The sequence below is a fragment of the Salminus brasiliensis genome, chromosome 22 (genome assembly GCF_030463535.1).
Source record: "Salminus brasiliensis chromosome 22, fSalBra1.hap2, whole genome shotgun sequence".
NCBI classification, from domain to species: Eukaryota; Metazoa; Chordata; class Actinopteri; order Characiformes; family Bryconidae; genus Salminus; species Salminus brasiliensis.
The window spans coordinates 21,353,772-21,381,136 of record NC_132899.1 but is presented as its reverse complement, the minus strand read 5'-3'; the positions used below and the strand labels follow the sequence as shown (position 1 = coordinate 21,381,136).

The 27,365-nt window shown below is 41.4% G+C and overlaps 1 protein-coding gene across 3 annotated transcripts in view; it reads right to left on the bottom strand.

The window, feature by feature from the left end:
* dnah9 (dynein, axonemal, heavy chain 9) overlaps positions 1-26,036 on the bottom strand; it is a 193,444-nt gene extending 167,408 nt beyond the window's left edge. For 2 of the 3 annotated variants that reach the window (XM_072666671.1, XM_072666672.1), the window contains exons 1-24: positions 25,664-26,036; positions 24,005-24,201; positions 22,548-22,706; positions 22,311-22,441; positions 21,989-22,200; positions 21,461-21,694; positions 19,940-20,107; positions 19,723-19,839; positions 18,963-19,113; positions 18,117-18,231; positions 17,920-17,988; positions 15,347-15,473; positions 13,435-13,690; positions 12,753-12,994; positions 12,497-12,632; positions 11,913-12,109; positions 7,967-8,391; positions 6,857-7,079; positions 6,184-6,350; positions 4,476-5,160; positions 4,104-4,289; positions 2,266-2,396; positions 1,881-2,007; positions 758-910 (exon numbers count right to left, since the gene is read on the bottom strand). In XM_072666671.1, the coding sequence (XP_072522772.1) occupies positions 758-910; positions 1,881-2,007; positions 2,266-2,396; positions 4,104-4,289; positions 4,476-5,160; positions 6,184-6,350; positions 6,857-7,079; positions 7,967-8,391; positions 11,913-12,109; positions 12,497-12,632; positions 12,753-12,994; positions 13,435-13,690; positions 15,347-15,473; positions 17,920-17,988; positions 18,117-18,231; positions 18,963-19,113; positions 19,723-19,839; positions 19,940-20,107; positions 21,461-21,694; positions 21,989-22,200; positions 22,311-22,441; positions 22,548-22,706; positions 24,005-24,201; positions 25,664-26,020 (4,965 nt within the window). In that variant the 5' untranslated portion in view covers positions 26,021-26,036. The remainder of the gene's footprint in view (positions 1-757; positions 911-1,880; positions 2,008-2,265; positions 2,397-4,103; positions 4,290-4,475; positions 5,161-6,183; positions 6,351-6,856; positions 7,080-7,966; positions 8,392-11,912; positions 12,110-12,496; positions 12,633-12,752; positions 12,995-13,434; positions 13,691-15,346; positions 15,474-17,919; positions 17,989-18,116; positions 18,232-18,962; positions 19,114-19,722; positions 19,840-19,939; positions 20,108-21,460; positions 21,695-21,988; positions 22,201-22,310; positions 22,442-22,547; positions 22,707-24,004; positions 24,202-25,663) is intronic. The other variant, XM_072666673.1, reaches the window with a different exon arrangement.
* Positions 26,037-27,365: the final 1,329 nt, after the last annotated feature.

The following is a 27,365-nucleotide window of genomic DNA, read 5'->3' as shown; positions in this document are numbered from 1 at the left end:
TGGCAGCTTAGCACATACAGGTTTATGAATATTATGTGTACATGCATACAAGAACACAACATCTCAGAGAGTATTAATAGGCAATTGCTGTAACCGAGGTTTTAATTGCATTCAGCCATGAGAGCACTCGTAAGGTCAGGTACTTCTCGATCATAAACACCACTCCAACTCATCATAAAGAATCTTTAAATTGGCAAAGAACCTTTAAATCAAGTGAAGGTTCTTTACACTCGCAATTCTCCTTTACCTCTTCTATGGTCATCATTTAAAGAACCATCTGATGCACCTTAATGACTGAGAGGGTACCCCTCTAACTGACCTTTGATGTTTGGCATGATGTCTTTTGGCAGCTCCAGAGTGTCCCAATATATTGCCAATGCTTTTCTACTGAGATTGTACAACTTGTGTGCACATAATTAGTCATACACGTTATGCTTTACTTGTTCAATATAAGCAATACAGGCACTGTAGTCTATTCTAGCCCAAAAACTAACCCTAATCAAATAATCAGATTTTAAGTTGAACACTACTGATAATCAACTGTTAACAATTGGTTGTAGGAGACTAGCTAAATAAACTGTCTACAGAATTTCATAAGACAGGGGTGTCCTGGCACTCATTTAAAAACAGAGCAGGGACTACTGCTAATGAACCTCCACTTCGTTTTCCTTTAAGTGACTGTGAATATGCTGAGAGTGTGATTTTTATGGGCTATCAGTTTTAAGGCACATGGTGTAGGTGCAGAAGCTGAAAGTACCTGGCCGCTGCAGTCACAGGGCTCACTGAATGGAACGTACTCCTCCTCTTTACTGAACATGCCCAGCCCAGTCTTAGTGGGGTTGCCGTCGGCATCAGTTTCAAACTTCATCTTCGCCATGTTGTCAAACAACTTGGACAGATGTCTCTGAACCTGAAGGTGGATGATAGAGGCTTGGGATTAGGTAAAGACAGGCATGTTTGTTTAGAAATGTTTACACAAGGCTCATCAAAATGTTATGAAATTTGTCTTTGAGTCAACCTTGCATGTAAGCAGTGACCAACACTGCCATCTGGAGTATGATGCAAGGAACCGCACTGAGAGCTTGAGCCATTACACAGTATATGTTCACATAAATATTGCAATGCATTCCAGTATGAAACCCATATAAACCTATATGTCTTCATTGTTACAAAAAAACTTAATATCTTGAAAATGGCAACTTTACAGAAGAAGAAAGAAACCATCAGAACATTAAATGAAAGTCAATGTAAAAATATTTATAATAATAATAATAAGTTATTTAGAAGCATTTCTATTGGCCTGTTCATTAGAAAATGTTGATACAGTATAAGTTATAAACAATACAATATAAACTGCAAGATTCAAATCATGATAAAAAGTTTTTTTTGCATGAGAGTGACAAAATGCTTGTTATATTAGTAATTGATTTTCATATTTTGGTGGAAAAAGATAAACAAGGAAGAATTTAATGGCTGTACATTAAAATAACATAAAATGACATATAACAAAATCTACAAATATTATGTCACAAAAATACCTATAAATGAGTATGTCAATCAGGATCTACCTTCTACTGCTGCAGAATTTAAAATACCATCGCTGCCAGGCATAATGTTTGACATTTGGGCAAAATATAGAGAACAGCCAGATTCAAATTATGTCAAAAAGGTGAAAACCGACAGCAACAATATGCATCATCATTATCACCAAAATGTAAACTGTCAATCATTGACAGTATAAAACTGTTTTAATCGAAGCCCTTAAGAGACAATCCACATGCAATCCAATTCACAAGTAATATATTCAAATCATGTTCGAATTATAATTCATTCTAATAATGAAAACCCAATATGAAACTAGGTGTGTGTGCATGGTGAACCTGATGAGGGTCAGTGCCATTGGACAAAATGTCCAGCAGGTCAGCGGAGGAGATGAAGTAAAACCTGGGAAAGGCCAGGCGCTTGGTGTCCAGATACTCAGCCAGAGCCTTCTCACAAAGAGCCAGCCTGCAAGAATAATCGTCCTGACCATCAAACTGTCATTGCTGAAAGGCTGTGTATGTGCGTAAGTTACACTTTCATAGGCGTGTGGAAACAGAGACTGAAATATGGTCCATGGATCCAGGCAATATAACACTATGAATGGTACCATCACACCACATTAATTTTCCCCACATATCTCACTGCTGTGAGAAAGTGAGGCACTCTAAACAAAATCAGTAACCAGCAAAGTAAGAAGGAGAACACAAAAAACAAGCTGCAGACCTGCTCTGAATGTCCTCCAGTCTGCTGTAGAGCCCAGGTTTATTGGTGGCCTCCACAACATTGGGCGTTTTATGTGCATCATAAGCCAGCTCTTTGAAATCTGTATCAATTCCTTCAAAGCGTTTGGAATCCTGCAGAGATGTTCACGAGGGAATAGCTTGAGTGAATTTTTATTTCCCAGCGGAACAAAAGTAACTGACATTATTAACAAACATCTGTTTTTCTGGCTATTAGAATACCATGATAATTATCTCAACGCATTCAGCCAAAAGCAAGATAAGACAAACATTTTCATCTCTGATCTAAATCTATGAATGCACTGCCAGTGGGTAGGACAAGATGCTTCTTGAGTCAGTAAGGGCCTCATTTAAGCTAGGCCAGCTCCTCATTATAAGCATCTGGTTTGCTCATTGATAACAGATAAATTCTAGAGTACATTCATATTTTCAGTTTTGACTGATGGTGTGCAGTTGCACAGACGTTATACAGCCTTATGCAAAGGTTTGGGCACCCCTGGTTAAAGTACATGTGTTCACATCCTTTACAGAGGCACACTTTTGAACATTCAAAAGTATAGTTACAGTTGTTACTGATTTGAACATGTTTTTCCAAATCAATTTAATGCAGAATATAAATAATAAAATATGCTGCAACTTTTTCTGTAAAGGATTTGTTCACTTATTGTTGCTTAGAAAATTAGTACACATAAATTAGCGTTATTTTAGCAAGGATGCCCAACCTTTTGCATAAGATTGTATTGTATTTGTATCCTGTGACTGTTACAGAAATAGTTTGGTGAGCACATTTTTTCTCCTACTCAAAATGCAGAGTTTTGGTGTCTGTGGTTTTCTTAAGTTTATTGTAGCCCCCTGGCAATAAAAACAAAAACTGGACAGTTCAAGTGGGATATGCTGGTTAAGCCGGCTGGATGTGTTTTCATTTGAGTTTGATGGTTTAGCTGGTCTACAAACATGATCAAGCTAGCCAAGCTAGAACACCAGTGAGATCAAGCTTAAACATGCCAGCTGACCAGCATGACTAAGCTGTTTGACCAGCAAGAGCAAGTTTGTTGACCAGCACCACCAGCATGACCAAAATCAAATCAAACATATGCTATGCTGGTCAAGAGCAAGTTAACCAGCTAGCTTACCAGCATATGGTATCCATGAAAGATTTCCATCAAAGACTGTTCAGCAGGGCTATGAGCCTAATGTAGGCAGTTAGTATTAATAAAAAGTCACTTTCCTAAAATCATGTTAAGTAATCACAAACAGTTGCTGTTTATGTAGTTTCTGACAAGGTCCGACACTGATATCTAATAAAACTGACAGCAGTACGGATAAAACTCTTGCTGGTAGAATATGGTGGCTGCTAGTACTGTTTTAGCTATACAGCATATTCCATTGTCACTGATAACCATGTGTACTAAACAGTATTAAACTAATGGCTTAACACATCTTGAAGCTTGTGTGTGAGGAGATACATGGATTTGGCACAGTGCTAACCAGTAAGGTGTAGCTTCTATTGCTTGTTAGCTACATTAGCCTCATAGCTCCAGTGCAACACTATAGAGGGAAACATCTGACAGCAAACATATCTGTCACCTACATATTTCATTACTCCAAAACATGTCCCAAAAATATCTCCAATCTTAACTTTACGTATAAGTTCATAAAGAGAGATTATATTGCTAGTGATTTTGAAGCGTTTCTATTGGCCCATTGGCAATTAAATGGTCATATAATGTACATAACAACTGTTGTGTTCAAACTATGCAGTGAAAATGGAGATTTTTTTTTTATTTGGACAGCGATGATCTGTATCAGAAAGGCATTGACCTCAGGTAACTGTGAGCGGATGTCCTCAGAGCCGATGAAAATGCTCTCCAGGTGCGACCAGGTTCTCTGCACCTCAAACCAGATAGAGATGACGGAGTCGGCCACGGACAGTCTTTTCTGCCATGACGACACTTCCTCCAGGAAGAAGGCAATGTGCTTGGAAGACATAAGGTTCTGCAGCTGCACCTGTGTGTGGGGATGTCAAATATTTGGTCAATTGGTCATTTAGACCTTTTAAATGGTTCTCCACACTCGCAGATGTCCATTACAAACATGGTATTTTATGGAACCAATCGTGGTTCTTCTATGCCATCGCTTAAAGAACCAATTTAAAAAAGTAGGCTTTTAGATTTAAATGGAAAACACATTTACCTGGTTGTCTTCAAGTGTCTCAACTAGGTCCTCGTCTGATTTGAGCAGAGGGACGCTGGTGCGTGGGTGAGACTCATAGCCAAACTCCATCGCTGTCCAGGTAGCATCCAGCTCTGTCAGCACCTTCTCCATGCCCATCTCCTTCACAGCTCGGTCCACGATAGCCCTCACCTCGTCCTCAAAGTGGTGCAAGTTGAGGTTCAGCAGGTCAGCCAGCGTGGTGTCTTCGTCCATGCTGAAGCGGACCCCCGTGGCCATCATCAGCTGCTGCCAGTGTCTGGGACGGATGGCCGTGTTCTGGAGTTCGGCTACTGCACGAAGGGACGTTAGGGTGTTCTTCACAGTGCCATCTAGACCACAGAAGGCATCCCACGCACGGGCCTCTTTATCCAGCACACGAAGCTCTTTCGAAAATCGTTTGCACTCCATTTCCATTTCTTCCACATTGATATCTCTCCACGGGGTGGTCCGCCAGGCATCAAGACTAAACCGGACCACTGAGACAGTGTCCCACAGTTCTTTGAGAATGGACACCTCTTTTCGACACTGTTTGAGTTGTTTGTAGTCAGGGATGTTGACTTCAAACAGGCCAGCTGACTCAATAAGTGCAGCCATGATGGACTCCTTCTCCTGAATCTGTTTGTGAGCTGTGTCCAGCATCTCATAGGGGTTTACACTGTCAAACCTGAAAGGATTTTTAAAAAATCAGACAGGAAGCACAATGCAATAACCTTTTAAATTTTCATTTTACCCTCTTAAATTTGAACTGATATAGAGTCTTGGTATAGCACACTGTTTGGAGCTTGTTTAAGGGTCCTGTATCAAGTTGATGCTCCACTTTCCAGTCCACACTGTCCAAATATGGAAACTCAACTGCAAAAACAATCATTTACATGTATCTGTCTATCCAGCCTACTGCAGTTTAGTCCTATGTGCCCAATGAATGAAGCCATTGAAGTAGTTTGGGCAGCCAATCAGAGCAGACGCCATTTATATGCATCTGTCTTAAAGCTACAGCAACAAAAACAGCCTGTCCAATTAAAAGGCATGAGAAGAGGGTGGAAAACATAAAAATTGATTTTACAAATGTTCTTTCACACTCCTTCATCTGATTTAGAGCTAATGTTTTTAAAGAAGCATCCACTGAAGGATATATATATATATATATATATATATATATATATATATATATATATATATATATATATATATATATCCTTCAGTGGATGCTTATAATAAATGACATATTCAGTGCCATTTATTTACTGGAACAAAAATTCTAATAACTTTTGCAAACAATATCTGCCCTTTACATTAAGGATAAGAACATATTCTCCCAGTCTTAATCTTCATAGTTTTATAGACAGTGACACTAATAATCTTGTTTATTTTAGTGATCAGCAAAATATGAAGGAAACACTGGATCCCACTTTATTGGCATAGTCCTGTAGAGTATCTACAGAAGTTCAATTTGCTTTAAAAAACATGTTAAAAACCCAGCTGATTCTTAATAGTGTTAGGGTTAGGAACAGAACCAGGGTTAGGGTTTGGACCAGGGGCTATTGAAGTAAACTGAATACATGTAATTAAATAGAAGTGTTAAATGTGAAGTGAGCAGCTACAAGGCATCTACAATCGTCTGTCCAAATAAAACGTAACCATACACTGTTATTATAGGTGGTTGACAATATAGCCCTGCACCCTGTACCTGAATGGACCATTGGTGCGGAAGTGCTCCCTGAAATTGTATTGATCCACGTCAAATGTGGCACATTTCCTGCGCAGGTTAGCCACCTCAATGGCCTGCAGCGGAGCCACATGCTGCTTCACCACCGTGGCTTGCTTCTTCATGTTAATCCATTTCTCTGGCAGCTCCTACACATGACAACACAGATACACATCCATTACCCTGATAGAACAACAATACAGTGTTTATCTGCAAGTTATTCAGTGTTGTCCACAGAGATCCTACAGAAGTTGGATGGTTCTTTTTCCACACATTTTCCAAACCTGGTAATAGTTTGGCCGTGGCATCAGCTGAACTTGACTTTTCAACCCACTCCACCACTTGGCAAATGCTATGGAATCTTCTATACAGTAAAGTAATGTTTTGTGGTTTACCGCAGGAAAAAGCTAGATGTCTTTACACATTGTAAACAACAGCTACACATTATCTGAATACTTCTTTTTAATTGCTAGTGTAGCCTTTATGCTTCACCATGTGAAAGATCAAGTATTCTGATTCTAATGTGATATCTGTTTATCTGTGGTGTGGAACAATAGTACCTTCACTTAATGCATGTTTCTATTAAGCAAGACACTAAAGCTGCAACCACTGCTCAATATTATCGACGTTTGAGCCTTCTTATAACGGCAGTTACCTCAAGCTGTTTGTACACCACATCTGGCAGTTCCTGCTCATAAGTCTCCAGCAGATCAATGGTGTGCTGCAGCGGCTCAAACATTTCATCGGTGGTGCTTTGCCTCTCTTTCACCGCCATTAAGTGACCCATAACCTCCACTAGGCCAGCGTAGTTCCCCTCCTCCACCTTCTTACTGAGTCCGCCTTCAGTGAGCTTAATAAACTCTTCTAGGTCTGACAAACTATAGAGGAGAAAAAATACAAAATGATGTCAAACAGGAGTGAAAGTCACCTTAACATTAAATTAATGAAGCAACAAATGACCCAAACTCCAGCTCAAGACCAGCTTTTGACAAAGGGGATTGAAAAGCTGGCCATCCACCTTAGGGAATGTTTAATTTAAGTCTAATAAATGATAAAAAGGTCATACTGGTTGACTAGTTTGGTCAAGCTGGTCAACAAATTTGATCAAGCTGGTCATCAAAATCAGCTTGGTCATTCTGGTGCTGGTAGTCAACCAGCTTTATCATACTGGTGAGACTTTATCAAAGCTTGGTCAGATTGATCATGCTGGTAGATCAGCTAAACCATCAAACTTGATGGTTTTCTTCATCTACAGTGGCATCTGCCAGGGGGTCAATATATTAGTCAGCAGATGAACAGTGAAATCAAAAGCAGGAAAGATGAGCAAGCATAAGGATCTGAGCATCTTTGACATTTGTATCTCCATTTGTGATCTCCAAAACCTGCCTGGGGTTTTTCTGGTATGCAGTGGTCAATACAGATCAAAACTTGCCCAAGAAAGGAAAACTAGTTAACCAGCGAAAGGGTCATGGGTACCTAAGGCTCATTGATGTGATCCATGGAGGCGCCAACTCACAACTTACAGGACTTACAGGATCTGCTGCTAACTTGGTGCCACATACCACAGGGCGCCTTCAGAAGTCTTGTGGAGTCCATGACTCAAATGAGCCGATCTGTTGTAGCAGCACAAGGTGGACCTACCTTCTCAATATTAGGCACTATATGGTACTAATGTTTTGGCTGAATGGTATAGAGCACTAATGACTTATATCACATTCCTATGTGAATTACTCTGATTACTCTGGTGTTTATTGTATGAAGTTACCTGTGCGTTACATGATCGATAAGATGCTGTTTGAACATAAGGCTCCACTTTTTGATGATGTTAAGCAGAGCACTCTTAAAGGCCTGGGCGTCCACCTTCATCCAGCCCTCGAACACATGGACAGGCTCTAGCTTCTGCACTTCTTCATACATGCTTTCATAGGAGTCCACTTGCTCACGAAAGCGCTCCAGGCTAGGAGGGTCCTCCGGAAACCCATCCTCAGCATGAGCCTCGATCTCCTCAGTCGTGAGAACATGGCGGCTAAGCAGGAACTGCCTCATAAACTCTTTTCTGTCGTCGACGTAGAGGTAGGCGTAGCGTTCAAACGTGTTGCGGTGTTCACAGCACTGCGCCATGACCCTCTGCACACGCTCCATTAGAAGCTGACGCATGTCTGCAAGATCCGCCATGTCCTCCATATCAGCCTGCGGACACACATCATATAACACTGCTGGCTCAAATCCCTCACATTGAGCTTTACTGGGTTGGGCATGAGAAAGCAGTTTGCAGGACAGAACCAGCTCTAATAGGTCACTGAAACAAGCAGAAAAGTCTGAAGACCAAAAATGTATTAGTTTTTGTGAGTGGAAGAGTAAAGGAAGAGTAAATTTGACAAAACAAATGGAAAAGGCAGAAGTGCAGAATAAAATGTGGTATCAGCTAATATTATTACGTTCTCCTGTTAGGATGTTCTAAAAAAAACTTTATAAGGACATTATTTTGTGGGGTCCCAGAGGTGGTATAAGGATCGTCTTTTCTTACACCCTTACACGTTTTTAGGAATCTCCTCATGGTATTATAGTAAACATTTACACATTTACACCTTTCTTAACCGGACGTCTTTCCGGTTTTAGGATATTTTCTACATATACATATCCTGTTAGAACTTATTTTATACACTTCAGTACATAATAAATGATGGTATATTTACAGATATATACAGACATTCTGCACAAGTCTGCAGATGTTTTAGGCAAAACGATATCTAGCAAACCAAACAGAACGTTACTAATGTAACAATCTAATGTATGTACAGTGCATCCGGAAAGTATTCACAGCGCTTCACTTTTTCCACATTTTGTTAGGTTACAGCCTTATTCCAAATTGTATTAAATTAATCTCTTTCCTCAAAATTCTACACAAAATACCCCATTATGACCATGTGAAAAAAGTTTTCTTGAGAGTTCTGAAAATTTATTAAAAATAAAAAACAAAGAAATCACATTTACGTAAGTATTCACAGCCTTCGCCATGAAGCTCAAAATTGAGCTCAGGTGCATCCTGTTTCCACTGATCATCCTTGAGATGTTTCTACAGCTTAAATGGAGTCCCCCTGTGGTAAATCCAGTTGATTGGACATGATTTGGAAAGGCACACACCTGTCTATATAAGGTCCCACAGTTGACTACATGTCAGAGCGCAAACACCAAGCATGAAGTCAAAGGAATTGTCTGTAGACCTCCGAGACAAAATAGTCTCGAGGCACAAATCTGGGGAAGGATACAGAAAAATTTCTGCTGCTTTGAAGGTCCCAATGAGCACAGTGGCCTCCATCATCCGTAAATGGAAGAAGTTTGGAACCACCAGGACTCTTCCTAGAGCTGGCCGGCCATCTAAATTAAGTGATCGGGGGAGAAGGGCCTTGGTCAGGGAGGTGACCAAGAACCCGATGGTCACTCTGTCAGAGCTCCAGCGTTCCTCCGTGGAGAGAGGAGAACCTTGCAGAAGGACAACCATCTCTGCAGCAATCCACCAATCAGGCCTGTATGGCAGAGTGGCCAGGCGAAAGCCACTCCTTAGTAAAAGGCACAAGGCAGCCCGTCTGGAATTTGCCAAAAGGCACCTGAAGGACTCTCAGACCATGAGAAACAAAATTCTCTGGTCTGATGAGACAAAGATTGAACTCTTTGGTGTGAATGCCAGGCGTCATGTTTGGAGGAAACCAGGCACTGCTCATCACGAGGCCAATACCATCCCTACAGTCAAGCATGGTGGTGGCAGCATCATGCTATGGGGATGTCAGCAGCAGGAACTGCCAGACTAGTCAGGATAGAGGGAAAGATGAATGCAGCAATGTACAGAGACATCCTGGATGAAAACCTACTCCATAGCGCTCTTGACCTCAGACTGGGGCGACGGTTCATTTTTCAGCAGGACAACGATCTGAAGCACACAGCCAAGATCTCAAAGGAGTGGCTTCAGGACCACTCTGTGAATGTCCTGGAGTGGCCCAGCCAGAGCCCAGACTTGAATCCGATTGAACATCTCTGGAGAGATCTGAAAATGGCTGTGCACAGACATCTCCCATCCAACCTGATGGAGCTTCAGAGGTACTGCAAAGAAGAATGGGCAAAACTGCCTAAAGAGAGGTGTCCCAAGCTTGTGGCATCATATTCAAAAAGACTTGAGGCTGTAGTTGCTGCCAAGGGTGGTTCTACAAAGTATTAAGCAAAGGCTGTGAATACTTATGTAAATATGATTTCTTTGTTTTTTAATTTTAATAAATTTTCAGAACTCTCAAGAAAACTTTTTTCACATGGTCATAATGGGGTATTTTGTGTAGAATTTTGAGGAAAGAGATTAATTTAATACAATTTGGAATAAGGCTGTAACCTAACAAAATGTGGAAAAAGTGAAACGCTGTGAATACTTTCCGGATGCACTGTATATGCATTCATTCTTTTCACATTCAACTGAGAATTCAAAACTGTAAAATTAATCTGATGCTAAAACCCAACAGTTTTTCGTATTTTGGATTTTGTGCAAAATCCAGTAATAGAAATAGTGTTGTTCTAAGTCAGTACTGTTATTAGTACTTTTGTATCGACCCCATGGGTAGGGCTTTTGTGTTAACCACAATGTTGCAATGTTGCAATGCTACACAACTGACCAGACAATCGCAGGGTTGGAACAAGTTGGAAGAAACCTTGTTTTTGTTTGTTTGGATTTTTTTTGCAAGGTCCACGATTACATGTATTCGGATTTAATAAATGTTAATTACATTTATAATGAAAACTATTTTTTTTCCGCAACTGTTTTTCCGCCAATTTGCTTTATTTATTTCACAGTGTATTTCTAGCCTAAACCTTTGTTTCATAATAGAGATTGTCTTAAAACTTTGTCTTTTAAACAGCTACAAAGTACCTAATGATAGCCTAACAATAAATATAATCTTACAATCCAGATTAATTAGGTAATTTGTTGAGACACCCGAAATCACCAAAGGGTGAAATTCTTTCACTGTGTCAGCCCTGAATGGCCATGCACCTCATAATGTCCCCTTCCTATTAGTTATAATAGGCTAAAGGGGTTGTCAGTCATAGCAAATATGGCTACACTACTTTAATCAAATTAATCTAACAACACAGTAATGTCTGGGTCACATAAACCAATCAAATTAAATAATAAATTGTCTCTGTATTTTTCATACTTTATATTTAACTTGAGCATAAAATTGCATAGTACAAAACAAACAGCTTGTTTTTCAACAGATTCATTAATGAAAAGGTTTTCATATTAAAAGAACAAGTCACTATTTGTTAGCTGGATTGTTAAACAGAATGTATTGGATAATGATTTAATTACAAATATATATAATTACATACCAATAATTATGTAATGCGATTTTATGTGATATAAATGCATATCTATAACAAAATGATAATGTGTTCAACCTATGGGTCGCTACTAGATACCAGGTACTGCTAGGGGGCTGCTGGTTACAAAACGCTGCTACCATATAGAGGTATTTAATCAAACATATTTTTAAATATTGCAAATATTACTGTTGCAAAAAACATCATATGTGGAATTTTTGTGATGATGTCATGTATTTATACTGCCAAGTGAAACTGAATAGGCTACACTGATTTTTGTGTTACATTTGTTTGCATGTGAACCCCTGATCTAAAATACTGGGGCTTAATTAGTAGAGCAAAGATGTTACCTGATAGTGTGGAAAGCTGCTATCCTCAGCCAGCCTTGGCACCAGAGAGGAGATTCTGTATATGTCATTGATGAGACTCTCCACCAACTCATAGAAGCCATCAGCAGCCCCAAGCTCCAGAGATGGATGAAAAACCAAATCAGGAACCTGGAGGTCTAACTGAGCTTCAAAGAGAGCAGCCAATCCAGGCGTCTGGTCTGCATCAGGACATGAGACAGATTTATAGAAAAAAACTCTTATTCCAAGTAAGTGAGAAGAAGTCCAACCCAGCCAACATGCTTTAGTGAGGCTCACATGGGTGAAACATGGGCTAGGTGGGTTTCAGGTGGACATGGGCTTCATCATTACTGCCCACCCTAATCTCACAAAGGTCACATCTAGGCCCCATGTGCAGTGTACAACCCAGATGTGGCCCATGTTTAACCCTCCCGGGCCAAAATGGAACAGACAAAACTTTCTGGTGCCCAGTTTACCTACCCATACAGGCCCCACGTGGGCATGTGGGCTCATATATGGGGAGGTAGAATATTTCCCAGAATAATGTTTCTTTCCATGTTTGCTTAAATGTGAAATATGATTCAGACCTGTATTGTCCACTAAGAACTTCAGGGAGCTCTCGATGCTGTTAAAGAAGCCGTCTATGACCATTTCATCAATGTACTCCACATATGACTTCCATTCAGCTGATGCTGGGTCAGCTTTGAAAAGTGACAAATTATCCTAAAATAAAGAAAATGAAAACCACAAAACAAAACTTACAGTTGTATAAATTCTAGTTATTCACCATCTGGCCATTCATTATAGTAGAGGCTTCCAAGAAGGTTTATTTCTATCACTGACCTTCAGTAACAAATGGATCTTGGCCCCGGAGGTACGGATCTGGCCATAGGTTCTCTCCAAGCGCTCCGGTTTGTCCTCCAGGTTTAGTAGAGTGTCTTTTTTTCCTTCTTTTCTCTCAAAGATGGGATTAGCCCACGTCTTCATGATGCTCTGGATCTCGTCCACATTGTCTTTGGTCCTCTGCAGTCTTTGTTCAAGGTCATGTACTGCTTCACGTACATCCTGAATGTACTCCCAAATTCCTAGAAGTGACATTAGCAATGGGCAATATAAGTCATTAATATGACAAAGATTCAGGGGTACATGTAGGGCTGCACATCAGCCAAAATAATAGCATGGAAACAAGTCAAAATGATTTTCAACCTATCCCTGAATGTACTATGAGCATTTTGACCAAATATAGATGTTCTTTTGGTGGGTGGACAAAATCGTTTGGTCCTTGCACCACTGGTTATAACTTCCATTGTAGTTAACACTGTACAACATTGTAAAAATAATTACAGAGCATTTTTAGAAATTTCTTCACTTTGTTTAGTCAAGTTCTGAAGTTCTGAGTTGAGGAATTTCAACCTATCAGTAAATGAACTGCAGCTGAAATCGCTTAAACGCTTGAATCTTTAATCTTTAGTTAGTTTAGCTCAATCTATAGCACTTAGTGTATTGAATTTTTGAGGTAATGTACCATTGCTTGTCCAGTTGATTGTGTTCTCAGCCTCTTTGAGCTGAAGATCAATGTTGCTCAGCTGGTTCTGGATCAGAGGAAACTCCACCTCCAGCACTGTCCCGATCACCTTGTTGTACCAGCCTGCCATCAGTTCCAGATTGGCCACGTACTGCCACAGCAGCTCCTTGTTGGAGTAAATATCGGCGGCTAGATCCGGAATGTCCGAAACTTGTCTGCCCTCTAGGTACTTAACCTCTCGCAGCACTGACACTAACTACAGGACAAACACCACCAAAAAAGGTCATTTACACAATAGAAATGATACTAACATCTTTATGTTCATTACAGAGCTAAATGAAATTATAATAAACGATAAAGGGATAAAATTGCTGGGTTTCTGGGTAAATACATGTATCTGAAGATGGTAATGTCAGAAATTATTATTATAACAATCAGTTATTAAAATATTATAATTCCTAAAATGTTCAATATTAGGTTTGGGCTGTATAACATTAATACTAGAAAAAGCTGTATTTAAAAATACACAACAACAGATAAAAATGAGGATGGTGCTTCAAAATGATGTTCTGATGTTTTGCGTCTATCTAGTTATAGAACATAATAGGTTCATTCACCATGTGCATTTAAAATAGCCACAGGGTGGGGGCGCTGTGGAAGTTTACTGATTGTTGATGTCATACCAGAGCTGGTTTATGGAGAGCCTGTTTTCAGTTTTTAAATAAAGAAGGATGAAATGGTATGTAAATGGAGACTATCTGCACTACTTGAATTGTAATCACACCCAAATGCTGAATTGTGCGTAAAATTCATAATCATACCCAAATAATCGAATAAACATCGAACTAAAATATATGTTGAAAAAAATACACTTTTTACTAACAGGACAGGATTTTCATTTATATTCTGTAAAGTTTCTCTAGCATAGCATCGGTTGCTATGAAAGAAAATACTTGATATATCATAATGCACTGAATCATTTCATAGAACTCTCAATTTTTAACATTGACATTGAAAGAATCCTACAGCAAATAAAGCAAGCTGAGAGATGTAGCCCAACATGGTTGGTGACAAGCAGCTAAACTAAAAGGCCTGGAGGGTAATACGCCACTATGACTTATGGGTGAACGATGGGAAGGTAATCAAGGCTCATTCAGTCTGAAGCCTTGAAGCTGAAGCAACAGTTTTAGAAGGCTGCTGGATGGTACAGAGATCAGGGAATTTGTTTTGTGAAGGAATGAAGGCCTCCCATTTTTAGGAGACACTGGAGGCACCCAAGGGACACCCAGGGGAGCACAGAGTCTGGAACCAAAGTGCTCCGCTCAATGCTGGGAGAGAGATGATAGTTGCTTGCCTGAAATGTGAACAGTGAGTTCCATGTTGCAAAAGACCAGAGGGGAATACAGAAAAACAAAAAAAACAACACAGCTTAGCTGTGGGAAAGGGGACAGGGAAGAAGCAGTTCATATGAGAACAGAGTGAAGTATGTAGTGAAGGAGAGTGGTTGGATATTAGCTAAAGGGGGGGGACTTACCTGGTGTGGTCTAGTTTAGTCACTGCTAATTTTATTAGTAGTAGCCATAGTATAGTGACTTTTCGTTCTACATATACTGAATGCAAGCATCACAGTGAGTGGTGGGGGAGAGGTCTACTGCTCACCCTGAAAGTGCAAGGCCAATTATGTTCCCTGGCCTCAGGTTTCTGGAGCATCTCTCGATGATGAGGCCAAAATTAAGCTGAGCCTCTTGGAAGCCCATAGTAACATTTTGAGTTTAGTAAACTTTACTGAACTGAAAGTAAAATACTGGAAACCACAATAATTTGGGTCACTGTTATAAATATTAGGAAATTCCCATTCCTATTGCATATATACAGACGCATACTGCGTCCATAAGAATACTGTTGGTCCTACCTGTGGGTTGAAGTTAACAGTGATGAGTCTGGTGGTTGGGTTTCTGGATATCAGTGGCTGGCTGAGATTGTACTGAGACTTCTCTCCCACGGAGTCTGTCCATCTCTCATAAAGCTTAGATGTGTATCTGGAGGAATGTGCATTGAGAGAATTACTGAAATACTGGAGAAAGATGAAATGATCAACAGTTATTACAAAAAAGGTAGAGGTCAGGGCTTTGCAAAGGCAATTCAAAAGCTTCATTTTAGCCTGGTTTACCCATTTCACCAATTTCTCTGAACTGTGTTTGTGGTCACTGTCACTGTTAGAACACCCAGTTGTGGCCAAATGTCAACTGTCTAGCTGATGGAGCTTTCCTCCAAGCACGTTGGCTGCACTGACGGCAGCTTGGCTGACTTCACATGTATCAGACGAGGCATGTGCTTGTCCTCACGCTCCTAATGTCAGGAGCATTGCAAGTGGGTCCTAATGAGTGGGTGGGTTACTTGGGTTAGCAGAAATTGGGGAGAAAATTGTTAAAAGCTTTTCTCCAGAGGCTTTTCCTTTGACCATGTGCTCAGCTACAGTCACTAGTTGACCTTAAAGGTGTTGATTTTGAAGAAGGAGCTTCTTTCTTGGACAGAAACCTCTCAGTCTAGGCGACGGCAGCGAGGCACTGTTACCCAAGAAAACTCCAATTCCTAGAAACCCTAGGGGTAATCAGTAGCAACCAGACACACCTGGTGGTCACAGCATTTAAGACTGTGACAAACAGCACTTCTCTGTCACACCTTTGTAGAGGGGTGACCGGTATGGTACACAGAGGTGAAAGAAAGAGGACAGTTTGAAGGGAGAAAAGTTTAAAGAGAGTTAAGATAGGAGTTGAAAGGGAACAGAATTGTGGATGAGTTCTCAGCTCAGTACTCAAACAGCTCCATAGTAAAATAGTCTAAGTTGAAAGAACAGTATGCTATGGTTTTAATAAAGGATGCTTTAACATTTAGTTACACTCAGTTTCATTGTTTAAAAAAACTGCATCCATCAGTTCAATCTCCAGGGAGCAGGACGGAGGTGCATTTACTTGATTTTCTTAAGCTGTTTTACTGTTCTTAGTCTGAGCTACACCATCTTGCTGTCTCCTTTGTTTGGTTTCCCTTGCTTTTTTCATTAAGTTAAGGGGTGCAATTCCATTTATTACCTGTGCTTGCTGGTGGAGCAGTGGTAGGGCGTTGGACCTCCGCTGCCAGGGTTGCTGGATCAAACCAGGAAGCAACTTTCCTCCCACAATGCACAAAACACCCACAGTCACATTGCCTACATCCCATTCCTAACATCACCTAAGACCTGTTCTTACAGGTTTTCCCTCTCTGCGCTTGGGTCTGCTCCCTTACCATCCCGTTGATTTACAGATGTAGAACACGCTTGACTGTACACTGTGACACTGGCAGTATCTTCATGGAAGGCCTGTGCCTTTTGAGGTTCTTGGGTTGTTCCCGACCACCCAAGCCAAGTCCCTTTTAGAGACTGGTGGTAGTTTGGGTCTTCTATGTGGGTCTTCAAAGTGGTTACACCTCCCAATAATTTGTACTTGATTTCAAGATGTTCTATTCAGTGGTATACACTGACGTCCAGGAAGCGTTTAAGCAGTGGCAATGCAGAAAGGGAGCATGGAACCAAGTACATTTTATAACTGGAAAGAAGGGAATGCGTCTGGTGCCTACTGCAAATTCTTTGGAAGCTTAGGAGGGCCAGCGCACTCTTCATTGGAATTCTACACACTGGAAGTGGGGTTAATTGTCTTATTGCAGTTGCAGCACAGAGTCCCAGGAAATCAAGCAGCTCTATGGTACACATAAATCATAAGCCTCTGTGTCAAGAAGTAATAACTAGAGATGCCCGTAATGGCCCTAACTACATTGCTTGTGTAATACTAGTGATTACCATCATCTAACGAGAGAGCTTAATTTTTGACTGGAGAGAATACGGGTCCGTTCCAGTGGTAATTCATCATTTGATGCTAATCAGAGGGGAGACTCGCAACGCGGACGCTTTTGGGTGCATACAGTGAAACACATACACGTACATACAGGCCTGAGCTACAACAATCTGCTGCACAGGCGAATATGGCTGTATGAGCTGTTGGACTTCTGAGTGCTACAAGCGGGCTTGAGAAAATGAGACCCCTGTGTAATAATCTACAAACATTGGCTTTTCAAATGAGCAAATAAATCATGTTAGGGACTGCATGTCTCAATTCAATTCCTCTGCACTTCTTCCCTCCACCTATGCTTCAGGGCTTGCGCAGGAACATATGTCTACCTTGCAATAAAATAAAGTTCATTATGTACTGTAATAGTCTGAGTATTAAGAAGATGTCAGTGTAGCAAATGGGGGCAGGAATGATAAAGAAAACAGGGACGCCTATGAAGAATTCACTTCTCAATACTGCTCGTGCAGACGAGAAAACACTAACGCACAAACGCTCGCAGCCAGGAGCAGCAGAGCACGCAACAATAACGGAGAAAACATCAAACGCGAGCTTTCATAAATTCCATTGAAATTATCTTTTGTACGGAAGCTCTTTAGTGACTCACCGTTTGAGCATCAGCATCGTTTCGTCATATTTCTGCATGACTTTCACCCCGTCCGCTGATTCCATACATCTAGTAATGTGTGAAAGGACAAGACTAATGAAACGTACAATGTAATGTCATCAGTAGCTTCAACGCACAGTAATATATCAGATCAGCAATCCTCTCCAAGCAAGCTACAACACTCAAACGATACTCACGGATAAGTAACGGATCTGAAGTTGTTGTATTGGATCTGTATTCGTTCCTGCAGTTGCTGGGCCCATTTCAGTCCACCTGCTACAACCGGCATGTTCTTATTGACAGGGCTGTAACCTAGGATGACAATGAAGAGATGTGTAAAGAATGTCAATATACAATGATTGCTTTCCAATACTACAATACTGATGGTATTCCATGCTATAATTGGCATTACACCACATTTTGTACACAGTCTTAATTAAATTGTAGAGCTTTTCTATTTTCTATTCTATTCATCAGAAAATTGACACAACATAAAGGCAAACTGCCAAATTCAAATCATGTTAAAATGTATACAACCATTTTTTATTTTTGCATTTTTCATTATGCAATTTCTATGAGCTGTTGCAATGACATTAACCAGCCAATCAGAGCAAAGCTTAAACTTCCGCATATGACTGTTCAGTGTGCCCCAAATCAGGGGCTGCATCCTTTTGAATGGTAAGGGCAGTCAACCATAACCTTTTAAAGGATGCAGCCCCTGAATTAGGAGACACCTTGTATGTGTCGATGATGATGATGATGATGATTATTATTTCTAATCTTTTCCGCTTGATACACAAACAAATGTAGGATATTGTATTAAGTTCACATTGGTATTCTTTTTCCAAAATTTAGAATACTTTTTAATGATACTAATAGAGAGCTATGGAATATTCTAGGTTTACATATACAGTATATCTATGTTTCTATCTGGGTATCAGTATCAAAGACCAAGTTTTGGCATAGTGACGAATTGTTCAATACATTTATATTACAAATGAAACAAAAAGAGGGATCTCCCTTATCTCCCTGCGCATTCTCACCAAGGTCCTCCTCATTCTGGACATGTTTTCTACACAGAGTCCTACAACTGTTGAGCTCCTTGTCGAACATTGCGATCAGCACAGGGTATTTCTTCTGAGAATCAGCGGCTATTAGAGGACGTTCCAGTAGATTCCCAAACATGTCCAGAACCTGCAAAAAAACCCACACAAATCTACTCCATACCTATACGGCAGTACACTCTTTAAAGATGAAGGTGGAGAAAAAGGTTCTCTGGAGCAACAATTACATTCATATTCTGTGAGAAACCTTTCAAAGACGTTTTCTAGTAAAGCTTTAAAACGTATTCTAGTAATGTTAAAGTGCTCAGAACCTCCTTTTAAAGTGTATTCTCTTATTATTGTACATCCAAGAACCATTTAGGAGCCTTCTTTTTCAGGACTGTATGATGGGAACACAATCATAAAAAGATTTTTAAATAGCAGGACTTTTCTGTGAAGTATGGTTCATGTCATCCTTACTACAAGTCTGTCACGGTCTGTCACGTGCACAGACCAATCATAAAATTCAGGCTGCATTCCTGACAGTTTCATTATGCAGATAGGCAAAATTCATACGAGATCAACAAAGAACAGACAGAGTGTGCGTGTGTGTGTGTGTGCTGTCTAAGTGACTGTTTTACAATCACAGGAATGTCACTGGATCATTGGTAGTCAAAGCTTCAGCTCCCTAATATGGATTTCAGAACACGGATCTGTTTCTCAGATACAAAACCCTGTCGCCAAGGTAACTGTCACTCACCTTGAAGGCATGCTCCAGGCCGGCAGAGTCATCAAAAGCATGACAAAAAATTGCACCAAGGCGTCGATCTGTGTCCTCCAACTTGTGCTTAAAGTCACCAAAATCTGCCTCGAACTCCTGCAAGAATCGCTCTGTTCAGTCAGGGATTTAAGCGAATATGTGGGCACATATTGGTGCGTTTTCAACCACTTTGAACCGCTGCGAGATGTCTACTTACAAAATTGCACACGTCTAGGCAGTCATAAGACTTCTCAGTGAATATTTTATATCTCTCCAGAAACTCCTCATGCAGCCACAGAACCTGCTGACTGAGAGATCTTCCACGAACACCTCCAAACTCCAGCTTCTCCAGCTTCATCATATCCACCACAGTCAGCAGCAAAGTCTGGAGGCAAGAGAAATCAGCTTAACCAAGCAATAGTTTTTCCAAAATTCCAAAAAAACTTTATCAACAGGAGATTTTCAGGGTCTCCTGAGTGAGTCCCTATAGGCTTGGCTTTCTCTAGCTGGGTAGGATGGTTCTCTATCTCTATCTCTCTCTCAAAGAGTTTATCCGTTTTTGTTAGAGTAACTGTTCCTACTGTCCAGGGAAGGCCTTTTGATAGATTTTGAGTGTGATTACTGCGATTCCATGATTACAGAGTTGGTGGGATCAGGATGCTAATTCCAGACAACAGCGTTCCACTGCTGTTCCTCTAGCACACACCTAGCATTAGGCACTGTGCCGATAGGTTCATGTTTATCTGCTCCAGAGAGTCTTATTCTATTGGCAACATACCTCTACAAGGACTACAGTGTGTGTGTGCAGCAATTAGTAAAACTTAAAGTAGCTGAATGCATGAATTAGAATGTTTGTGTCCACAAATGTTTGGACATGGTGAGGCTATAAAGTCTGTGCACCCCTTTCACCTTCTCCACATTGTATTATGTTACAGACTCCTTCTATAATAGACTGAGTTTGTTTTTTTCCCTCAAATATCTACAGACAATTGGGAATAATTACAAAGTGAAAACAGGTTTTTAGAAAATATGCCATTTTATTTTACTGACACAAAATGGGTTATTTAGGGATTACACACCCTTGTCCTAATGCTTGGTTGATGCACTTTTGGCAGCAATTACAGCTTTGAGGCGTCTTGGGAAAGAAGCTTCGAGCTTGGCACACTTGTTTCTGGACATTTTTGCTCATTCTTCTTGGCCATATCCTTGCAAGCTCAGTCAGGTCAGATGGGGAGTGTCGGTACACAGCCATTTTCAGCTGCCTCCACAGATGTGGGACCAGTAAAGCTGCAGCAATTTTTCTGTACCCTTCTCCAGATCTATTCCATGACATAATCCTGTTCCTGAAGTCTACATATAATTCCTTTTGACCTCCAATGCTTTGGAGTTTGCTATGTTATGCGCTGTAAACTATGGGACCTTTTTTATATAGGCAGGTGTTGGCAATCCCTAATCATGTCCGAGCAATTGCAGTTATCACAGGTGGACTCCAATTAAGTTGTAGCAAGCACTTAAGCTCACATTTGGTTGTGCGGGTGTGTGTGTGTATATATGCTCTCCCTTTGTGGTTGTGGGCCGTTTTGTGTAGAATTTTGTGACAAAAAATAAACTCAATAAGTAGAATAAGTCTCTAACATAATAAAACATGGACATCAAGTATCAAACAGCTACAGCAGTTCACCATCACGATCCCAGCACTTCCTGACCTTGCCCTATCAAAAGATACCTCTCCACTCACCTCAATCATCTTTAATCTCTCCATGAAGCGGTCCAGTCCGGCAAACACCATGAAAGGGGAAAAGTCCCAGGGCTTGACCTCCATTCCATTTTTCTGGTACTGACTCAGGCTGTTTCTTTTGTCCTCAAAGACACTCTTGAAGTGCATAAGCACGTCCAGAGTAGTCTGCACACGCCCAAGACTTTCTGCCACATCACCTTTCAGGATATCTTCTGGGTTCAGATGGCTCCGAGCCTAAGCACAAGATATTTCAAAAATAGACACCTTTTTATTATGTTTAATGCAGCTTTCATGTAATCATGCGCCGATAACTTTTTTGAGAGAGTTTGTCAAGGACTTTTTGTCCTTCATAAAATGTTCTTACAAAACAACAGGCAAGTTACAAAATGGGGGTATATGAAGTTCAGAAGCTACTCTACAGTTCAGCCAAAAGGCTAAAACGCCAGTACTCTGCATGCCCTTTTAAACTGCCATGATCTACTCAACATGTTCAGACAAAATGATCCACTCCACTACTGCAGAATGTACCTGCTGAATGAGGAGGTTGCAGAATTCTTGGAGGAGCACTATCACTCTGGCTGGAGTGTTGTAGTGCTTGGAGTTGGCCCACACAAGACAAACTGTGTGCATGAGCGGAGCAATCCGTTCTTTTACTTCAGTGAATTCTATGTTCTCCAGATCTTCCGTGAGTCGTTGCAGAGGTTTCAGGTAGGTATTGATGTCCCTCGCCTCTTCCAGAGCTTTATGGGAAGAACCCGTATGTCAAAAGGGTTTGTACAACTGACAAACCCAATGAGAGTAAAATCATTTGCACATTTTGGAAATGCATACATGTACATTTGATGTTTACCTCTCATGACATCCTCTATCATGTTTCTATAAGCAGGATAATAGCTGCTCTCCGTTACGTCCAGAAGCTCAGCCATCTTGACCACTTTAGGTGACCTGAATTGGTCATTTATACACTCTAGGTCTGCATACCTATTGGTGAAACAACATGATGGGTTAATTAACAGTGAATGGATGTCGACTGTAGCAATTAAAGGGTACATTGGAGGTTCACATAGTAGCAACACACTGCATTGACCTGTTTTTCCAAAAGTTCAGCTCCACGTGTGGGGTTGGGTTTTTGCCTTCCAGTAGTGGCTCAGACGAATCTCTCTTGAGGACCTCATGGATCTGATGGCTCCAGTCAATCACCATAGATTCAATAGAGTGGATGATGCTCTTATCGACCAGCTCTCCTCTGTGGTATTAGAAAGAAAAAGACTTAGACTTAGTACAGTGGAGCCGGCGGGACAAAGTAAAGTCGTAGTACTGTAATTAGTTTTCCTATAATTTAGTGTAATGCCTTACAGATACTGACTAAATAGGAAATTGTTACTTTTGTTAACACAAACCTCCACTACATATACATAGTCTCTGTCTATCATTGCACATACTGTTTTGTCATGTGTGCTACTGGCAATAGCAGTTGAGCTGTTTCTACAGGATAGGCACTGGGTTTTGAAAGGCTATTTCCTCTTACCCTTTAAAAAGTGCATGGCCTGCCAGCAGGCCAAAAAGTTGTTGTTGTTGTTGTTGTTGTTTGAAGATTTGGCCTTTTGGCCTACAGTCATTGTTTAACTTTTCACGTACATCCTATTAAACCGCACTAATTGAGCTCGTCTACATTTACAGGAGAAGGACAAATCCTTTTAATGGAAGTCAGTGTAAAACATTGCTCATTGTGGAGCATTTCTATTGGTGTCATAAAACATGGACATAATGTAATGAATAATGGCCACAACCCCCCTAATGAGTTGTGAGATTACCTACTCCAACACTGCTATGCAGGCATTCAAAATCAGTACAGTTCTGATGTATCAATGTGCATTGTGCAAACACTCCATCTAAACCTGACAATCACTGGATTCTTTGTGGCCTAGACTGGACCTGAATACCCCCAATCTAAAGACTGCAAATAGCATTAAAGCAACTCTAAGTTAACCTCATACAAGCATTGCTAAACTTCAGAGTTTCACTTTGTGGATTCAGTCAGGAGAAAAGAGTGAAAGCATCTTGGCTGAGAAACGCCTCCAAGGCAGATAGCTGTTGTTCTTTTTAATGGATTTCAGCTCTGCTATAACTCATGATATAGCAGCATCAGTTCCAGGTTCAGCAGACACTGTTAAGCTTGCTGTGGAACAGGCCCCAGACTGAAACCACAGAGCAAAAAAGAAAGCTTGTTTCAGGGTTGTACAAATCTACACCTCCAAAAAGGGGTTCTTTAAGAGTTCTTTTTTTTAGTGAAGGCAGTGTTCTATAGTAAAGTAAATGTACAAGTATTTTGCTGTACAATGAACAGTAAAATGGGAGCAAATATCTAACTCCAACCAGAATGGACAGAGAGAGACTGGTGTAATCCTTACCAGACAGGACTGGTGCTGGTAATAAACAGGGAACAAGCAAGTATGGGGGGAGCATTCCATGCCTTATCATGGTGAATGACCAGTTTTGTGGGTTCTTTTATGCATTTTTTAAAAAGCAGATGCTTCACCCTACCTCTTTTCTCTCTCAAAAGCAGCCTGTTCAATTCTCTCTGACCCTGGAGGGAGCGGAAGGAGAGTTTTGCCTTTGACTTGTCCCGTGACCACGAACACACTGGTCTTCAGGATATGGACATCTCTCATCAGGTCCTCAGACACAACGCGCGGCCAATGACTGTGGTTTTTGTTATTGAACAGAACTGGAAGCGCAACCTGAAAGGGACAAAATAAAAATTCAAACTCAGCAGTATTAAAAAATAAGTCTCTGCAGACACAGATTCAACACAGACCTTAACTACAGAATGTGATCATACATAATTAAGAGATGCAACGTTTATACAATGGTAATACAACATTTCTTCTGTAGTAATAGCTGCAGTAACAGCTTCTACTTTTCTTTTCACTAGTTGCTGGAGCATTGCTATGAGGACCTGACTGTGCTTAGCCACAAGAGCATTTTTAAGGTCTGGTACTGATGCTGGATGATTAGTTCTAGATCATGAGACCTAATCACGACTCCAGCTCATCCCAGAAGACAGTTCCACTGCTCCACAGCTCACAGACGGGTGCTTTATACTGGCTAGGTAGCGGCGACCCTGAGACTCATATTTGATTAATGAAGAAACAAACTAATCAAATAAGCAAATACAAAAATAAATAAATAAATAACATCCTGGTCAACCACTTTGGTCATACCTTGGCCATGATCAGCGTGGGCCATGCTTGTCAACAAGCTTAGTTATACTGGTAGACTAGTAGACTAGGTCACATTGGTCATTTCGGTAGACTAGCTAAACCATAAAACTCTAAAGAAGTCATACCTATGCTGGTCAAAAGCTAGGAAGGTCAACCAGCTTAACCATCCTGACTGGCTTAAGCTGATCCTCCATAGGAATGCTCCACGCATTTGCCCCAGTTTATATAGCTAGCTAACTAACAGTGGTGCGGTGGCAGTGGTGGCTCAGCGGTTAGAGCGCCGGGCTGTCGATAACAGGGTTGTGGGTTCGATTCCTGGGCTCGGCTGTTGGGCCCTTGAGCAAGGCCCTTTACCCTCTCTGCTCCCTGTGCGCTGGAGTTGGCTGCCCACCGCTCTGGGTGTGTGTGCGTGTGTGTGTACTCACTGCCCCTAACACATGAGTGTGTGTGTGTGTGTGTGTGAGTGTGTGTTCACTACCAGATGGGTTAAATGCGGAGGACACATTTCGCTGTACAGTGACAAATACGTGCACCTTTATCCTTTTAACTGTCTCTTAAGTTACATATACAAGCTAGCTAACATTGTTAGCTATATTTAATTATACATATTGTAACATTTAGCTAGCTATTCTAATATAACAGGGGTGTTTTAATGCGTTTAGGACCGAAACCTGTCAGACATGACAGTCACTGATTTGCACACTGTGTAGAAGTGGGAGTGACGTCACCAGGGCATTGTCGGTTAGCTCCTGTCAAGCCAGAGCTCATTAAAATACAGTCGAACCGAAACTCACAGGCTGCCCAGCGAGGTAGCGAGTTACATTAACACTGGTCTAGCAGCTAGTTTAGTGCCTTTCATAATCGCCTTTCCATCTAAAAACGCACAGAAAGTCCGACAACTAACTTTAGCCACTTATAAACAGGTAGCTAGAAGGTAGCTATAGCAACCTGGCGGCGGCGCTAACGGTTAACTAGCTACCTCCTCCACAAACGCTGAGAACTGCTCCAGAGGACAGCCGGACAGGTCTCCGTGCTGTAGGTTCGCCCTCATCGTGTCCGAGGAGAGAGCGGTTTGCCTCCGTTTGATGAAATAAACCGCTTTGTTCTTCTGAGACCCGGCAAAGTCCCGAGCGGGGATCAGCTGTCCGGCGGCGGTCAGAGAGACCACCAGGGTCGTGTGGTCGGGTTTATCCAAGAAGTCCTGGACCACTTGTTTGTGGTCCTCCACCGCGAGGCATTTTCGCCAGCGGTCCGGTTTGAGCCTCAGGGTTTTGAGGACACATTCCTCCAAGAAATGCAGTCTCTTCTCAAGCGCTGGAGACTCGTCTTCCTCCATGTTTACTCTGAAGTTGCGGAGCCGCTCAGTGAGGAGTGAGAGGCTGTGACTGACGCATTGTCCTCGTTCGCCTCCATAGTAACGCAGTGTTTGCGTTGGTGGACGGGTTGCTGTGGGCGCTGGAGCAGGCCATTCTTCTCACACGTGGATGAGCACGGCATTGCCTGGTTACTGTGTTTCTGACTCTTTTCTGACCCCCTCGGACTCTCTCTCAGCTTTTAGTGCAGTTTGATCCCTGAAGCGGACAACCTGCAAACTGACCAGTCCACGAATAAGAGACAGATAACAGCTAACTCGACAGATTTGTTTGTTTGTTTGTTTGTTTGTTTGTTTTTGAAAAACAGAGGCCACTTCTACACAGGCAGAAGCCCACCACTGTGGCCTGGGAAGTTGTCGCCAGGGGGCTTCAAGTAGGCCACAGTTTTAGGACTGTGTATGTGTGAGGGTGGAAATATGACTAAAACTATTAATGTTAATAACCTGTATGATCAAACCTTTTTATTATTATTATTATTATTATTATTATTATTATTATGTAAGCATTGGTGGTTCAGTGGTAGAATTCTTGCCTGCCACGCGGGCGACCCGGGTCCGATTCCTGGCCAATGCAGCAGTTGCCAGCTTTTGGGGCAGTGGTGGCTCAGCGATTAGAGCGCCGGGCTGTCGATAACAGGGTTGTGGGTTCGATTCCCGGGCTTAGCAAGCTGCCACTGTTGGGTCCTTGAGCAAGGCCCTTTACCCTCTCTGCTCCCACCGCTCTGGGTGTGTGTGTGTACTCACTGCCCCTAACACGTGTGTGTGTGTGTGTGTGTTCACTACCAGATGGGTTAAATGCGGAGGACACATTTCGCCGTACACTGTACAGTGACAAATACGTGCACCTTTATTAAAACTGACAAGTAATTTTACCACCCTTTACCTCACTTTTCTTCCTTACCAACATAAATTAAATCCACACATGAAATAAAATGAGCTGCCATTCAGATATCCAGTGTTTCAGTAGACAATAGCTGCATGCCGAAGCCCAGAGTGCAGCCGAGGTGGGCCGCATTTCTCGGCCGATATGTCAAAGAAGGCTATTCCAAAGTGAAGGACCCTTCGTATAGAGCCTAGAAATGAAGCCCACGTTCAGAGCAATTTGGAGGACACAGCTGTTGTATCCTTCCTGGCCCTAGGCTACACTGGGGGGGGAGAAAAAACACCCTGTTGCATAGTGGAAAAGAAATCCGCCACAATGTGTGAAATGTAACTGCTAATATAATTAATTAATTTATTATCAAGAAATTAGAAAACAGGTTTCACCCAGCAATTGTAAGAGACAGGACAAGACGTCACCATGCAGCCT